Source organism: Carassius auratus, chromosome 47 (assembly GCF_003368295.1).
Source record: "Carassius auratus strain Wakin chromosome 47, ASM336829v1, whole genome shotgun sequence".
NCBI lineage: Eukaryota > Metazoa > Chordata > Actinopteri > Cypriniformes > Cyprinidae > Carassius > Carassius auratus.
In genome coordinates this window covers 10,057,521-10,075,228 of record NC_039289.1, presented here as the reverse complement: position 1 = coordinate 10,075,228, position 17,708 = coordinate 10,057,521, and the positions used below count along the sequence as shown (strand labels likewise).

Below are 17,708 nucleotides of genomic sequence, written 5' to 3'. Positions count from 1 at the left end.
AGGTCAGTTACGTGACGCGGCGACGTCAGCGCGTGCTTGACGTCACCGGAAGTAGACGGCGGCGGTAGCGATACAGTATTTTGAACAACCGTATCCGCCACTGCAGCACATTTGATAAGAAACTTGTCGTTTTACAATATTACATAAACTGTTTAAAATATTTATAGAATGAAGTGAGTCTTACCAACGGTATGTATTCAAGTCGTTATGAAATAAATCGCAATAAAGTACGTTAACCGATGTAATAGGTCCGAATAGTGGCAGAGTGAAATGTAAACAAAGGTAACGTAAATGTGATGTGTGTCCTAACATGCAACGCTTCCTTGGTATTTATACAATGCGTATGAACAGATAAGCTTTTTATCCACAATATAAACATTTCAAATGACGTTAAATGATATGGATCCGTATAACAGCGGACACATGTGACAGATCCATAGACTGTATAAAAACAGGACAGATCATGTGTGTGTTCGGCTCATCATGAACGACTCGGACCAGGACTTCACAGACCTCTGCTCTCGTCTCCTCAAAAGAGTGAGGAAGAGAGGAGCAGGAGCATCTGGAGATGAAAAGAGATCAGCAGTCAAGGGTGAGGAGCCATCGTCCTCCTCTTCCCAGAGAAACCCCCCAAAGAGGAGAAAGAGGACTAAGGATGCTGCTCAAACTGAAACTAAGAGTCAGATCAGTGGCAGGACTCGGGCTGAAGAGTCTGGAGATGTGTCCCAGCGCGCTCCTGAAGGGTCTGGAGATGTGTCCCAGCGCGCTCCTGAAGGGTCTGGCACAGGGTCAGTCACAGAAGCAGTGATCCGGAGGATGCAGCGGTTTAAGAGAGCCAGTCCAGAGAGACTCCTGCATGCAGAGACCAACCAACCCTCAAGCACAGAGTCTGATGGAAACCATCCCTCCACTGTCAGGATCCAGCACACAGGTGTGGTGTCCAGCAGTCTCTCAACTTTCATTAACACAATCTCACTGTGCCACATTATATAATGTAGTGCAGCCCAGAATTAATTTTGGCATCATTTACTTACCCTCATGTTCTATGACAAACCTCAAACTTTTTTGGCTTTCTTTCTTCTGTTGAGCACAAAAGAAGATGTTTTGAAGAATGTTGGTTATGACACAGTTGATGGTAGCCATTGACTTTAGTATTTTATTTTTCCATACATGGAAGTCAGTGACTACCGTCAACTGTTTGGTTTACAACATTATTTAAAAATATCTTCAGAAGAAAGAAATTCATACATTTGGTGAACTATCCCTGTAAGTTAGCGTTAGTAGATTTTTAGCATGTAATTGCCCAAGCAATGATTTCATGGCCCTCCACCAAAAGTACATTTGTAAGTATTATTGTAAATAAAAATTGCAGTATATTAAATATATATATATATATATATATATATATATATATATGTGTGTGTGTGTGTGTGTGTGTTTATATAAAACATTTTAAAAAATTATCATTACAACAAAATTTGTTAATGTCCAATGATAACTGTAAATGCTAAGTATAACTCCATAAATGTATAATTACTTATTATTATTTATTTAAAAAAAAAAATCCAACCATGAACTGGGGTATATGGTTCAAATCGGTCATAAAAATGAATTTCTTTGTAATATACAAAACTAAATATCATTGTAAACCCAGTGTAGTCATGTTTTTATGGCTTGAAATTTTTAATGTCGTCACTGAAAGTCATTCGTCAAAAGTGTGTGTTGTCTTACATTAGATACATTTTATGTTAAGCAGTTAAAATTCTAAAACATTAAAATTATAGATGTTATATTAAAAATTATTGTTTTAATTTGCAATAATTGTACATGTAATATATGAATATATATATATGAATATATATATATATATATATATATATATATATATATATATATATATATATATATATATATATATATATATATATATATATATATAAATTCAGAGTTTTGCTATTATCAAAATTATTATATGCAATTATCAAAAATGATGTAAAAAATATCTCAGATCAAATGTACATCTGTTTTATGGCATGTTTAATGTAATCAATGAAAGTCAAGAAGTGTGTGTGTTCTCCTTCAGAAACTGTGGGTGATGATGAAGCCCTGGCTCTTCGGCTTCAGCAGGAGTTGGATTGTGAGGCTCGGGCCGCTGGAGACGTGGAAGATGAAGCGTTGTTCTTCTGCCAGCTCTGTCAGAAAGATCTGTCAGCCATGAGCCCCCCGCTGCGCACTCAGCACATCAACAGGTGCGTCACCACCACTGTATACACTACATCATGAGATACCCTTCATATCCCACACACACACACACACACACACACACATACAATTAGACTTTCACATCTGACTTCTGCCTTGTTCTCCTGCTTTGCAGATGTCTGGATGCCAGTGAGAGCAGCGCTCCTTCAGCATCCCATCATTCACACCCTAGACCACGGGTCCCAGAGTGTCCCATTTGTGGAAAGAGTTTTAAATCAGAAAAGAGCCGCTCTGTCCACTTAAAGCGCTGCTCAACCAATTTAGGCGTGAAACCTAATGATCTTCTCCAGGCTCTGAGGAGACAGGCCGCTGAGAGAGCGAGCGACAACACCACCGACCAATCGTAAGCCAGCCACTGGCCACTTTATCAATGTCTTCTCTTTAATTGAGTGCTTATATATATATATATATATATATATATATATATGTATATGTACATGTTCCTTCTGTTCTCTCTGCAGAAAGCTAATAGGTAGTGCTACGACAACTCAGAGGGATGGCATGCCTTTGAAAAAGAGATCCAGGAGGAAAGCCCAGAAGCTGGATGAGGACACCATGGTGGCGCTGGCTCTGTCCCGCTCTATACTCGAGCAGGAAATGGAGAAGGAGCGAGAGCTGGAGGAGGAGAGGGAGATTCTGGCTCAGCTCTCCAGTCCTCCTGGGACAGGGGCTCCTGTCTTACAGTGGAAACCTGGTGCAGGTAAACTCATCTTTTTCAGTTAAATTGCAGGTTATCACTCAGAAGTGCATCATTCCTGCTCTCTTTCAGGTAAGGGTCGCGGGAAGAGAAGGAAGGGTGCGTCTCCTGTCCACCCACCACTTCTCCTCATTCAGGACCCTCAGACAGCACTGAACCGTCTACAGGAGCGGGTTTCATCTCTCCTGCTTCGTTCCAGACCCCCCTCTCCGCCAACACCAACCCTGCCCCCCTCCGCCCTTCCTCTTCATCCCCATGCCCCCCTCTGGGACAAAAGTGCTCTTCACGGAGGAGGACCAGATTCAGTTTCAGAGTTCTACACCTCTGAACTAAGCAAATTCATTCAGCCATGGGTTGCACCGGAGGTGAGATATTCACTTTCTTAATAAATTCACCTTTCACCACAATTCAACAGTGTTTATCATTTCAAAGAAAAATGTGCATATAAAAAATATACTTTTTTTTTTTTTTTTAATGCAGTAACTGTAAAAATGGGAATTTACTAAAAACATGCTACTTAAAATGAACAAATCATTTGTTCAAAAATAAATATGTAAATAAAAAAAAGTTACGTACGGTATTGTCAGGAAAATATTTTAAATGCGCTATTAATGAAATATGCTATTGTTTGTTTCATTACTTAATTTGCAATACAATAATAGCTTTAAAAATATTTAAAAATAAAGTGATTTTATTAATTAAATTGCCTTTATCTTATTAATGCATACATTTATTTATTTATTTTTCTTAACTTACACAATTTACCAGTGTGCATTATTTGGACGAAAATGTTACTAAAAATTCAAAATGAAGTACCTGTTAGTTAGATTTTATTAAAGACATAAAGTAACATGAGCTCATATAATGTAGTACAAATCATTAGTTAAGAATTTAGAAATTAATTGTTATCTTACAGGCCTATTTTGTTTCTGTAGTAGTAGCAGCCAGTAGGTCAGATTTTTACTCTCCCTCAGAAATGTGTCACATTACAGAAGTTAAAAAGTGTTGTGGTTGCTGATGCTTAATCTTTCTTTACATTATTACTTCAGTGGGAAAAGGTCAAGTCTCTTGAATCAACTCCAAACAAGAAACCTCCAGCTGTGACCTTAGAGGCTGATCCAGTCCAGGAAAAGCTTTCTGATCAGAGCCCAGCACAACACCAAACCCAACGACCTCCCACCCCTTGTTCGGGTACACCAGGCTCCCAGGCTCTGCAGGACCTGATGGAGCTCGCAGAGGAAGGCATGACCCTCACCCAGTATAGATACACAACATATACGACCGCAGAGGACAAGTCAGGTAATACTGGTGTTCTGTCACAAAAATATATATATATATTTTTTTTTTTATTATTCTCAAGCTCACGCTGTCCCATGTTCTTTAGCTAGGGACAACGCTGTGAATGACCTTCCCTCAAGTGGATTTGTTCCAGAGACAAATGGCAACAAGACGTCTAAGAAAACCTCAGTGAGAATTTCCTTCAGTTTTATCCACATGTACTGTACTGTCGTGATTGGATCCATATTAGATGAATGTTCATTAGAGTTGTCTTAGAGTCCATTTTTGTGTTTTTCAGGTGTACGTTTCAAAGCTGGCATCAGATCTGAGCAGCATGGTGAACAACCCTCAACTCAGTGATGTGCAGTTACAGGTGGACAGTGGGGATGTGTTCTTCACACACTCGTTTATGCTGTACACACGATGTCCCCTGCTGGCCAATATGGTCAGTGCAGCTGCAAGCATGAACTAATAATCAAGGAGTGCAGACGAATAACCAAACTGTTACCATGTGTCTGTAGGTTCATGACTCAGGGTTTGGCGTTCAGGAGGAGGGTATGCCTGTCTCTCAGAGGGTGTTGTTGGGTAATGTGCTTGGGGAGGCAGTACTGGCCCTCCTGCAGTATCTTTACACAGCACACTGTCCTCTAACACACACTCTGCTACCCCACATACAGGAGCTGGCTGATAGGTTAGAATGATACAATTATTTCCCAATCCTACTGGATCTAAATTGATTCTAGGATAATAAATATGTGTTGTATTTCAGATTTGGTTTGGTTGAGCTGCAGCAGCAGTGTAAGGGATACTCTGGAAGTGTAGAGGAAAACCCAAGAGATGAATCTGAAGGTTTGTTTCCAGTACCTGAGCCTCATCTCGGGGACCGAGAAGACCCGAACTTGGCAGAAAGCAACTTCTTGGAGCTCCTCCAGTCAATGTGGCAGCATGGGGACAGCGAAGAAGAGGATGACTTCAAAGAAACTGCTGGAGAGGAAAGAGACCTGGAAGAGGAGCAAGAGCGAGGAGACGGAGAGAAAGAGGACCGGGTGGATGAGGAAGAGCTTGATGAGATCTATGTGTTTGCAGCGACACAAAGGAAGATGGAGACAATGTTGGAGACTGAGACCGAGGAAGAGGAGGGAGGTGCAAATACGTCCCTTGGAGATGAGAAGAAGGATGAAGGGAAGGAGAAAAAAGAGACAGAATGCCTTTTAGAGAAATCTGCCGGCAGTTGCTATAGTAACAAACAAGGTGTGGATGGGACGGAGGGTGCCATGGTAACAAGTCCAACAGAAAACCCTAAAAACCCCAATTCAGAGACTGAGAGAGTTTGTTTGGTTCCAGAGCTAGATGAAAACAGAGACTCGGATGCCAGTCTAGACAAAAGTTATGACTGTTTATTCTCCCAGTCTGTAGGGGAATACATGGAACCATCACAGACGCAAGCGTCCTGCTCTCAGAAACAATGTCACAAGCCATCAAGCACACTACAACAAAACACACCCACCTCTTTTCGCCCTTCATGTGTCAATGAGGTGATTGACCTATCTATAAGCCCTCCACCGAGCTCAGGTGTGTCAGGCAAGACTTCCTTCCCCATCCCTGGAGTGTCTCCTGTTCCACATGAGGGTGAAGATACGGGTAAGTCTCCACCAAGAAGAGACAGCTCAGGATGCCAGGGAATTGAAAACCCTCCTTCCCCTCCAGAATCTCAAAGCAAGCAGGTAGAGCTCATTGTTCTCTCAGATTCTGGTGATGAAATGGATGTAGATAATGGTGACCAAAATGCTGCCACCACTACACGTGCTTTGACTCCTCCGTCTCCTTTCGAATCTTCCCCAGAACTTCCTCAGAGGACCACGAGCTATGCTTGTGAAGTCAAAGACAACAGTTTCAAAGAATCTGGATCCCAAGGCCATGCCGGTAAACAGGTAGATGCTTCCAAGCTGATGGAGACTGATATTGAAGCAAAGTCTGACCGATCAGAGCACTGTAGCCCTGGGGTTGCGAATGAAAGTGTGTTTGATGGCTCTGCCGAGGTTTCCTGGCTGATTCCAGCCACTCCGGTACCATCCACACGCTGTAGCTCTGCCCAGACCTGCATCAGCATGCGCCGAACCCAGCTCTTCCCCAAGTCATCATCCTCTTCTTCCTCTTCCTCCGTCTCGGAGAGTTTGAAACCTGCTAGCTCTGCTTCTTCAAGCACCAGCTGCCTAAAGGAGAAACCAGCAACCTTGTCCAAATTGCACAAATCATATCGAAGTCCCTCTAAAGAACGTCAGAGCATTGATACAGATCGCTCTCCAGGTTACCAGAGAGCACCTCACCATCTAAGACTATCTCAGGTTTCTTCTACAGATGTGTCTGATGGCTCCAACATTGGCATCATCATGGGACATCCAATCCAGGGTGTCCCCAAGCCCTCCAGTAGCACTCCTCTCCATTCAGACTCTTCCTTACAACGTCAGATCCCGTTTTGCTCTCCCATGGTTGACGACTGTGAGGTTGGGCTTAGGAATTGTAGAGGTTCTTCTAGATCCTTCGGTAGGAAGGGGAAAGTTGACCTAGTGTCTCTACAACTGAGTTCTCCTGGTAAAACACCTGAGAAGCAGCAGAGTGGCCCTCTTCAGCAGGGATGCTCCAGTCCAGCCCCGAACTCTCCAAGATACATTCTTCCAGAAAGTTTGAAAGAGAGTGGGAACGATGGGATAGAACGAATGGAATTGGGAGAGAATCCAAATCAAAGTGTTGAAGAATTGGTGGATATTGCGGTACACTCCTCCTGTGACCTGGATGATACTAGAAGAGGAGTGAGAGAAGAGAATCCAAGTCAAAGTGTTGACGAAGTGGTCGATATTGCAGGAAACTCATTTTGTGTCATGGATGAGCCTCCTATAGCGTTTGATGACTCTTGGGGTTTGGATGGAGGGGTTGGAAGCCAGAAGCCCTGCTTTAGTCTACGACTTGACAGCAGCGGAGGTACAGTCAGTCCACCAGGTCTCGAGGGTAAAGGAACAACGTCAACGTCTCCTCTTGCAACTGGAGTTTGTAAAAAAACTCCTGATCCAAGTCCAGGTCCGTTTAATCACAGCCTACCTGACCCTGACATGTGGGATGATTGGGAGGAAGAGGAGGTGGCTCCCCTTCCTCTTTCTCAGAGATTGACAGCTCCGTCTGCCAAGAGAGTTGCTGAACTGAAGACTCCAGGTAAGGCGTGTCGTCCTCTGTGTTAATTATGCTTCACCGGAGCTCTTATTTGTTATGGCTACACAGATGTTAATTATCCATTCAGAATGGCCTTTTTGCTTTAGAAAACTTTCTTACAATCAACTTTCCCTTTCTGCACAGTTGCTAGCAGAAAGAGGAATGAAGGACCACTGGTGCCCATCACTCCCATGCCAGGCTTCTCTGATATGGACACACCAGAGCTCAAAAACAGACTCAACAGGTGAGCAAAACAAGAATGTAGACATTATAATGCTAAACGATTGTATTACAATATCAAACAAAGTGGAAAACAACTGAAACTAAAATGACCTTTTCCAATGACTTTAATAGTTTACAAGTTCATTTTTAGTGCACGTATGAAGTCATTTTTTCTTTTTTATATTGTAAACTTTGTGAAATAGTTTGCTCTAATATATATATTAGACCTGACCTCCCAAAGCCAAAGCAACACGTTCGATAACACAGAGATGTAAAAATGTCTATTTTCCCAGGTTCGGTGTGCGTCCGCTGCCCAAGAAGCTGATGGTTCGGAAGCTGAAGGAGATCCATCAATACACCCACCAGCTGCAGAGCTCAGAGTCTGAGGAGGAGGTCTCTGGACCCCGACACCCTCCCAGTGCCTCCAACTCCCAGTCTGCTCCGCTCGCATTTAAGCAGCCTACAGCGCCCCCTGCTGTCTCTCCTGTGAAACTGCCACCAAGTGAAGACGATGAACCTTTATCAGCCTCTCAAAACTCAAATACATCCTCCACTGCAGAGTCAGAGAGGTACAGCTCCTATATGGCTATATGCCCAATTAATACTACAAAGCAAACTTCGTTCAACCATTTTCTTCTTTCCAGGTCGAACCCAGAGCTGTGTGTGTCTGAAGACGATGACTCGGACAGTGAAGGCATCACGGCGTCTCAGGCTGTTGTGCGTGAGAAGGACAAACTCCTCGAGGTTCGTCAGTTCATCCTATCCGACCCCAAACTGTACGCCCGAGTGCTGCAGTACCAGCCTCTCTCCCTGGCAGAGCTACGGTCCGGCTTGAAAGCGGCAGGCATCAGGTTAGCTGCTGCTAAACTACTAGACTTCCTGGACTCTCAGTGCATTACCTTCAGTACGGCCAAACAAGGCCAGAATGCATCTTCCCGCAGGAAGCGACGTGTGAAAACGACAACCAGCGGTGCTGCAGCCGGAAGAGGGAGGAAAAAAGCATCTAAGCCCAGTGGAGGAATAGCATGAGGGCTGAAATAAAATAATGTGGTAAAACTTCATGATTTTAAGAATAAGTTGTTAAAGGACAGTATTGGCCTTCATCTTTTCTGACACATACTCAGGGTCTTCAACCTTCCAGTGAAAGGATTTACAATAAAATGCATTTGTTTTTTATATTAGTTCCAGATTTTTTTTTCCTACAATGTTTGAAATGAATATATTGTTTTAATTTAATTTAACGTCTGGATTATGCAATTAAAAGACATTTCTTATTGTATATATCACATGTTCGTATACAAGAATTGAAAAAAAAAAAAAAAGTATTTTCATTATTGTGTGACAATAAGTATTGTTTTTCCACTTCTACTTAATTATATATATATAAAATCAATACGAAAATGAAATAAAAATGACAGAAATTAATAATAAATATAAAATATGACCCATAAATATCTTTGCTCCCAGTGACATCAGAATGAGACCAACAGTGAACAAAATCACCAAAGACGTCTTGGAAAAACTTTTTACTGGACTTTTTTTTGGGTTGTTTTATAACATCACTTTTTTTTTGCAAAGAGCTGCTGAGAAAAACAGACATCTCACTTTCTAACAAAGAAAGAAAAGCAGAAGAAAAATCTGATCATCTTCCGTGTGCATGAGAGAGAGTCTGGATCTGGCTGGGCAAACAGTTTCACAGGAAGTGTGCGAATCTCTGGCATGATCACCTAAGCTCATCAGCAGAGTCAGGCTGCACTGCCTCAGTCCGGACCGCTCAGACACACCTCGCACTCATGCCCCATCATGCACCTGTCATGACAGGTTGGCAATGTTGGCCAGGAAACGCTTGGCCCACCACTCCTCGAGATCAATAGGCACAAAATCTGAAAAAGACAGAGACTGGGTGAGTTCTTTGAGACATTTGAATTAAACAATAGCACAAAAAATCTATGGATTTTTTTTTCTTTTGTAGTGTGAAACAGCTCATTTTGTGCTCCAGAAGCTAATTCATACAGGTTTGGAACGACATGAGGGTGAGCAAGTGACCATTTTAACATGAGTTTGAAATTTGACATGAAATTGGATATTTGTATATCTGGAAAGAAAGTAAATGGGACAGAAGTACTAGACTGACTCTTCATGCCGGGATTGGGGCTTCTCTCCGCGTACTGAACCAGGCCTTTCCCGTTCTCAGGCTGGGATCCCTCTCCGAGCTTCTGTTCCACCTCCTGCCAAGCTGCGATCATAAGATATTGTATCAGTTTAAACTCACAATTCAGTCCTCCACCAACTAACACCTTAAAGAGTCTCAAATCAGAGAAGAAATCTTACATTCAGTCATGGTATTTAATGTTGCATCAATTGCAATAAAAACCCAATGTATTTTGGTCTTGTTTTCCAGTTGAAATATCTACGTTATTAAATCAAGATACATTTACTTGAAATGCAAAATGATATGAAGTCTTGTTTACTAAGAAATTAGGCGTTTATGCTTAAAACAAGAACAAGTATCTGTCAACGGTGTGAAACTTTTCTTCCCTTTGAATTATTTTTGTACCATAATTGCAATCTGTAGGAAGTGGTATCTCAAAGTTTAAAGTGCCGCTTGTACAACTCCTTAGGTTTCCTAGACATTTGCATTTATAAAACCTGCTGATGTTTTATGTTCCCTATGTTTTGTCCTCTTTTCTCTTGACTAAAGCAGGTTTACAAAACATTAAGATTCAGTTGACTAGCCGGTCATTGTACAAAAGAGCATAAAACCTGCCCTTGAGGGCCATTGCATCAGCTGCTGGAGGTGGAGCTGGAAACCTGGCCTGCGGACAAACACCCTCCTCCTGAAGATAAGAGTTGCCCTGTTTCACACGAACTCTGTTCAACTTACCTCATTTATAAAGTACATTCATACGAGTCTGAATCCCAGGCTCACACAACTTTAGTTTGCACACAATTAAACTCTGGAAACTTTAATGAAAAGTAACAAGACAAGCTGCAAACTTGTACCAACTTCAAGTTACGTGAGAAGCCTTGAATCTGGTCGGTCGCTCTTCAAAGTTCATTAAGGTCACGGTAACTGCTTCCCCAACCTCAGCCCTCCTCAAGGTCTCAAAGGTCAGGGATTCAACAATACTGCTGTTCTGGAAGATGAACTCACCCTCGTAAACAAACCGAACATTTTCCTCGTGTGCTGGGGTGAATCCATCACTGGTGTTTTCGCCTTTCGGAGAGGTTGATCTGTGGAACCGCTTTCCGTTCAGCCGGTGAAATACAATCTTAGGCGCTGGTGAACTACAAACAATAATAGATCAGTATGAGATTTCAAGAATCATTCCTTGGCTTTTTACATTCGGTCTCCTTCAGTTCCTGCTCCTTTTTTTACATTGGATTAATCTCTCATATGCACACTTTCAATTTAAATACAGATATTGTATTTATAAAAAAAAAAAAAAAAACATTCACTTTCTTTACATGGAAAAGAGTACATTATTTAACTAAAATACTCATTCAGATTTCTAACGACTAAGCGCGAATTTTGGGGTGTACTGTTCCTTTAAGTCCTTCATTACGCAACGTCGCTTCTATAACAACAGCGACACGTTGTTATAATTTCAGCATAACAACACGCTACTATAAATTACGTTAAATTAAACTTGTGAAATCTCAGACTCAAATGACAGACAAACGCGACGTCGGTCGTAAAGTATGCACGCGGAGCTACACGCTAAACGACCTTGTGGGAATATGAGGGGGGTGTGACAAGCATGTGCTCGCATTATAATAACCCCCACAGGTTAGTTATTAACATTTGCACTCAAATGAAGACGAATCCAATCTTCAAAAACACCGACAGTCCACGCGCTCTCGGACACGCGCACGCTACACTTGCAAGGTCACACACGGTGCGAGAAAAATACTAAACAAGCGACTTTGGCAAAAGAGTAAAAACGGGACGTCCTAGCTTATAAAAGAGGCTAAAATTTCAGGTACGGATAGTTTCAAGTGTGCTGAACGAGACGGGCGCGCTTTTAAAGGCGCAGTTAAATCATTTTTAAGTTTCCTCAGGAAATATGAATATGAGTAATACATATTAATGTAATTTATATTACTCACTCCGGTACGAGCCAGTGGCTTTGCTTCGGTTTCAGGTCGGTCGCTTTGCTCTCAATCTGTTGCGTAGGCCCTGCAAGAGACAGTTTCTGTTAATACGTATTTAAAGTAACTTAACGTAATGCAATTAACCTTGTTAAACAGACGCACGTGGTTTATTCTTAAATATCTACTATAATAGCGTTAAAAGAAGGTTAAAGCAGCAACGCACCGTGTATGGTGGACTGGTGAAATACCTGTTCTCCGTTGTGTAACAAATTTGCTGGGACCTCTGGTTATTGTGTACATCATGTGAGAGACGGTTTGTGAAGAGCCCCTTCTGCGCGACGTCTACGGATCGCTCAGAGCAAAAGTCACGATTATACGCACGCCAGAAGACGTCACGCGCTCCAGCTTCAGTAGCCACCGTGGAAACGAAATCCGCCGTTCAGGCGCTCGCGACCGGCTATGCGAGTGGACTTCAGCGCCGTGCGTTGACTTGAGGTCAGTCAAGGTTACGAGCGTTTATTGCCCCGATTGCGCGTCGGATTCACGGTGCTGAGAGACTTTCTGAGCTCCGCTTCGGTCTGGACTCTTCTGTAATAAACTCGGACGTTCAGATCGCACCATTGTTCCGTGACGTCACGACACGCCCCCCGCGACGTTCAAGCGGGGTCACCTTTCACCTACTCACCTTGTGGACACCATCAAACCGGCTCTGTGTACCATCTAAACACGGGTTTCATCATCTCTGCAAACATACAACTGATTTTACTGGAGGAAACACGAGCGCGCATTCGAGACCACGGGTGGCGCAAATGTGCGCGGCTATGACGGGTTTCGATCACCACGTGTGGAACCCTCCAGGCTTTACTTGGTACCACAATAACAGTTTGTTTGGGTCAAACCACACGGTTAATCTCACTAATCTACGAAGCAGGTACTGAAGTTACACTTTTCACTCTCTTTAAACCAATAGGATTAAATATAACCAGAGAGAAGAGAGCGAAAACCCGTCTGTTACACAACCACTGTTGTACAACAGTCCTTGAGATGCAACTACTGGGACAAAATGGCTGTTAATTAGGGCCCGAGCACCGATGGTGTGAGGACCCTATTGGAATTGCTCCGTTTATTAGGGCCCGAGCACCGATGGTGTGAGGACCCTATTGGAATTGCTCCGTTTATTAGGGCTCAAGCCTGGAGGGCGAGAGCCCTATTGTTTTCCTTAGGATTATTTTTTTTTTTTTTTTTCTTTATTCTTCTAATTTTTTTCCAAGGTTTCGGGGGCTTTTGGGGTCCTTAACATACTCAAAAACTCTTGAAAATTGGCACACACCTTGGAACCTGCGGCCATTAGGGCCGGGCAGAGTCTGATACACGGGCGTGGCACAGGGGCTCTACAGCGCCCCCTGTAGTACTGAGGGCCATATATCATGCATACTTGCACGTATACATATGAAACTTGGTACATATATATAACTCATCAAACCAAACAACTTTCACACTGCATGTCATAAGCTCCGCCCAACAGGAAGTTGGCTATTTAGGGTTTTATGAAAAACACATGCTCTGGAATTTGATATACTCCTCTGAGGAACTCCACCCGTTCACCACAAAACTCGGTGAACACGATCTCAAGACATTGGGGATGCTAAATTGCGAAGAGATTTTTGATATCTCGAACGGTTTGCCCGTGGCGAGGCGTTGAAATTATGGCGAGAAATGAGAAACAGGAAATGTCTAATAACATCCACATACATTTCCTGAATTTGATCAAACTTAATTTGTTTGTTCGTTGTATGATACCGATCGTATATATGTGACTATTAGGAGTCAAAGTTATAGCGCCACCAACTGGCAGCAGGAAGTGAATCATTTTCAAAACGCTTTGAATTCAGCATCTTATTTTTACTTGATTTGCTTCAAACTTCATCAGAATAATGACAAAACACGGCCGAAGAAAATCTGTTGTGGGGATATTGATATCTAATATAGTGTTGCCATGGCAACGTGTCAAACTTGAATGTTCTGTTCTGGTGATTTTTAGGCAGACAACAAGCTCAGATTTACATGAAACTCGAAACAGATATCAGTATTAAAGATAGCTAAACCATGGCAAAAGCTTTGAAAAGGGCGTGGAAGAGGCACTCTATAGCGCCACCTTTTGTCAAAAGTGGGGGGGTTAGTTTTAGCTACAGACACCAAACTTGGTACATAAATTGTTCTTATCAAGACGGACAACTTTCTAATTCACAGTCATAAGCTACGATCAACAGGAAGTCGGCTATTTTGATTTGAATGTGTATTTTTGAGATTTTACAGTTGTAAAATTAATGAATACTCCTCACAGGGGAAGTACACTATACACACAAAACTTTGTCTACATGAAGACAAAACATCGAGGAACTTAAATTGCGAACAGATTTTGGTTAGCTTGAACGGTTTTGTCGTGGTGATTTTTTGAAATGACAGTAAAAAGTGAAACATTAATCGTCTTCTATTTTTAAATTGCAGCTTCCAAACCTTTAAAAAACATTTTTCATTTAGAAAACCAGTGATTCTGAGGAAATATGCATAGTTTCATGACTTTACAGCACTGTATGATTAAAAGAAAATTAAAAAACTGTCAGACATCTGATCTCACTCTGTCACTCTGTTTGAGGAATGTATGAGTGCTGACTGTGTGTGTGTGTGAGTGTGAGTGGGGGAGGGGTGTGAGCTGAGTGGCAGACAGACAGACAGAGAGAGAGAGAGAGAGAGAGAGAGAGACTTAAACATCTCTTTAATCACCAGAAAAAAAAACTGTTTTTTAAATTGTTATTTTTTTGTTGTTGTCGTTAATTGTGCTGTTTTCATTACAGCTTAAGAAATATCTTAGGCCTTATCCTTTTCTGACAGTTTCAGGGATTAAAAAAAATCCTAAAAAACCTTATTTGTGCTGCAAATAATAATTTCAAACTCATTTGATACTGACCTCTGACACCCTGTGACATGACATTTATTTGAATTTACATAATCTCAAGGATGTAACAGTAAAACTGTTCAGCTCACAGATGAAGACTAAGCTGTAATGCAAGCAGAACTATTTCACAAATGCTTATAGGTTAATGAAATCATAACAAAACACTTTTAAATTATTTAAGGATTTGGTAACACTTTAAAATAATGTCTCAATTGTTAACATTAGTAAATGCATTGGTAACACTTCATAATAGCTGCAATTCTTAGCTAAGCATTAGTAAATAGTCAGTTCATGCTTTATATAGCCTTCTCCCAAAATTAATATTTTAGTAAGCATTTTATAAATACAGCTATAATTAAATTGTTCATGGTTTATATGCACATTTATTTTGAGGAGATTAAAGGCTGTAATCTTCCTTAAAAAATGTAAAATAAAAAATAAAATAAATAAAATAAACAAACACAGAACTCATAAATATTTATTTCAAGATGCAATAAAAGAAAACTGTACACTTGAATTTATATATATATATATATATATATTAGGGGTGTAACGGTTCACAAAATTCACGGTTCAGTTCGATACGATACACTGATGTCACGGTTCGGTTCGGTTCGGTACGTTTTAGATACAGCAAAATGTAAAAACATCTCAACTTTTCAGAATGCCGCAAGCGCACCGCGGGTCATGTGACAAGAACTAACCAATCAGCTTCATCCTTTCCCGTAACAACGTTGAAAACTCAGCCAAGATGAAGGAACAGCTGTTCACAGTTGTATATGGATTGCAATTTTGAAATAAATTTAGTAGCAGAGCTACTGCAAGCGATTTTTAGAGCTGCAAATCCATTTATCATTCGCTGAAATTTCCGCGTCTCATGGAGAGAGCACGTCATTGTTGCTTAGCAAAGACAGACGCCTCATGAGCGCTTCTGCCCGAGCGCTTTGGAAAGGAGGAGAAAGATGCGCTTAGCGTTTTCCATGCGTTTTTAGGCGCGATATGTGAACAGCCTCTAAGGCGCTCGCTCACTCAGCACGCGCTGAAGGCTCGTTGCAAAATGTCTAATGCATTTAACAGACCAGAAATATAAGATCCTAAAATAACCAACAGGTCTGGTGTGGGTGCACTTTGGATTCTCTGTAAGCTATAATACCGGTGTCTAAATGCTGGAGGGATAGTTTGTTGCGAGCTTGTTTCTCCTTTTTTTCGTCTTTTCCCAGATACTGACACAATAAGGTGATGTCAGCGTAAATGAGTTGACATGTTTCAAGTATTCCCGCTGGTGTTTTTTTTTTTTTTTTTTTTTTTGTATTCCCGCTGGTGTACCCTGTCATGTTGCAGATGCGACATACCGTTGTTTTTTTATCCACCACTCTCTTGCCATCACCATTATAGCTTAAAGGGAATCCAAAGTGCACCCAAACACCAGACCTGTTGGTTACTGGAGGATCTTCTTTTTTCTGGTCTGTTAAACTCATTAGCCGTTTTGCAACGAGCCTTCAGCGCGTACTGAGTGAGCGAGCGCCTGACTGAGTCGCCCAACATAAACATATAAGTTGGTGTTTTTTTCTTCTTCGGGAGTGTCAGGGGCGTTGCCTGTTACGTCGTTTGGGTTATTGGGCTACCTTGTAGAACGCATATCATTATATTTCTCTTTTTTTTTTTTTTTTTTTATATAATGAATTAGTCCAACGAACCGTTCGGTATACATAATGCGTACCGCATACCGAACCGAAAGCGTCGTACCGAACGGTTCAATACGAATACGCGTATCGTTACACCCCTAATATATATATATATATATATATATATATATATATATATATACACACACACACACAATTGCATAAGTTTATATTGAACATTTTTTATCAAGTGTACAGCTAATAATAGTAATAATAATAATGCATTTTATTTAGTTTTAGCTACAGACACCAAACTTGGTACATAAATTGTTCTTATCAAGACGGACAACTTTCTAATTCACAGTCATAAGCTACAACCAACAGGAAGTCCGCTATTTTGATTTGAATATGGATTTTTGGGAAGATTATTTTGTGAATTAATGAATACTCCTCACAGGGGAAGTACACTATACACAGTTGTCTCAGTTGTCTCATAAAATAAATAAATAAACCCAACCCAGTTTGATTCAGAATTCAGAAATATTTATTTCAAGATGCAATAAAAGGAAACTGTACACTTAAATAGCTTTTGAGCGATTCTTCAAGGATTAGCATCACCTCCTCTTGTACGATGGTTTGAGGAATATATCTTCCAGATAGTACCACCACTCCCTATATGCAGAGTATGCAGTCTTCGTAGGGCACCAACTCCCAGAGGGGGCACCATCCCAGTTGCTCAAAAAAAAAAAAAAAAAAAACATGCGCCATTCTCCCATCCGCGCTCGCGACCGCTCACACCTCATGTTTGCGGCTGAATGTTCGTAATTGATGGATGGACATCTATGCCTGGGTATAGGACATCAGCAATCCGACACAGAGAAAAGAAAACTAAAGAAAAAAAAAAAAAAGGCATAAAGCTGTCTTGACATTGGACATTCAAGAGTCTCAAATTTAGGGACGGTCTCTAAAGTTACATGTGATATCGTTATACACTTTTCTAACGTCAGTAGCATTTGAAGAGAATTACTTACAAAAACAACTGTAATTGTTCATCTAGGTGACAGCTATAATGCACAATTAATTTGAATGTTTGATATTTATTACAACAAACTGTAAGTCATATGTAAATTTGCTACTTTTTCACATGGGCTCAAATGCAAATTTGAAGCTCAATAGCATTTGAGAAGAAAGACTTGCAGTCACAAAACAATTGTAATGTGTTCATATAGGTGTCACCTTATACATCTTTTTATACATCTACACCTTATACATTTTTTATAAATATAAAAATAATGTGTTACTAAAGTTATATATATTGTTCTGTGTATGTGATTTCAAAGTCTAGATTGGTCGGATTAACCCTTTAACT

General features: G+C 41.0%; 2 protein-coding genes across 3 annotated transcripts; one reads left to right on the top strand and one right to left on the bottom strand.

Annotated features, from left to right (window-relative positions):
• The first annotated feature begins 51 nt into the window (after window positions 1-51).
• On the top strand, window positions 52-9,331 carry LOC113065057 (structure-specific endonuclease subunit SLX4-like). Of its 2 annotated transcripts, XM_026236179.1 has the most exons (14): window positions 52-931; window positions 2,084-2,249; window positions 2,378-2,605; window positions 2,724-2,962; window positions 3,032-3,324; window positions 4,009-4,258; window positions 4,344-4,426; window positions 4,536-4,682; window positions 4,759-4,928; window positions 5,007-7,444; window positions 7,586-7,685; window positions 7,957-8,232; window positions 8,308-8,713; window positions 9,131-9,331. In XM_026236179.1, exons 1-13 carry the CDS (start codon window positions 484-486, stop codon window positions 8,690-8,692), a joined length of 5,223 nt encoding a protein of 1,740 aa, XP_026091964.1. In that variant the 5' UTR covers window positions 52-483; the 3' UTR covers window positions 8,693-8,713; window positions 9,131-9,331. The 2 variants fall into 2 exon arrangements, with proteins under 2 accessions (XP_026091964.1, XP_026091963.1); XM_026236178.1 differs by lacking the exon at window positions 9,131-9,331 and having other exon boundaries at window positions 8,308-8,844.
• LOC113065059 (MAPK regulated corepressor interacting protein 2-like) lies at window positions 9,175-12,587 on the bottom strand. The gene is made up of 5 exons (XM_026236181.1): window positions 12,007-12,587; window positions 11,774-11,843; window positions 10,818-10,951; window positions 9,798-9,899; window positions 9,175-9,546 (listed from the first exon to the last, which is right to left on the bottom strand). Exons 1-5 carry the CDS (start codon window positions 12,059-12,061, stop codon window positions 9,476-9,478), a joined length of 432 nt encoding a protein of 143 aa, XP_026091966.1. The 5' UTR covers window positions 12,062-12,587; the 3' UTR covers window positions 9,175-9,475.
• Window positions 12,588-17,708: the final 5,121 nt, after the last annotated feature.

Coding starts and splice junctions, on each gene's coding strand:
- LOC113065057 (XM_026236179.1), top strand. CDS start 484: ATGAACGACTCGGACCAGGACTTCACAGACCTCTGCTCTCGTCTCCTC. Junction 932..2,083: donor TGTCAGGATCCAGCACACAG/GTGTGGTGTCCA, acceptor GTTCTCCTTCAG/AAACTGTGGGTGATGATGAA. Junction 2,606..2,723: donor GACAACACCACCGACCAATC/GTAAGCCAGCCA, acceptor TTCTCTCTGCAG/AAAGCTAATAGGTAGTGCTA.
- LOC113065059 (XM_026236181.1), bottom strand. CDS start 12,061: ATGATGTACACAATAACCAGAGGTCCCAGCAAATTTGTTACACAACGG. Junction 10,952..11,773: donor AGCCACTGGCTCGTACCGGA/GTGAGTAATATA, acceptor TATTGTTTGTAG/TTCACCAGCGCCTAAGATTG. Junction 9,547..9,797: donor CCCCAATCCCGGCATGAAGA/GTCAGTCTAGTA, acceptor TGTCTTTTTCAG/ATTTTGTGCCTATTGATCTC.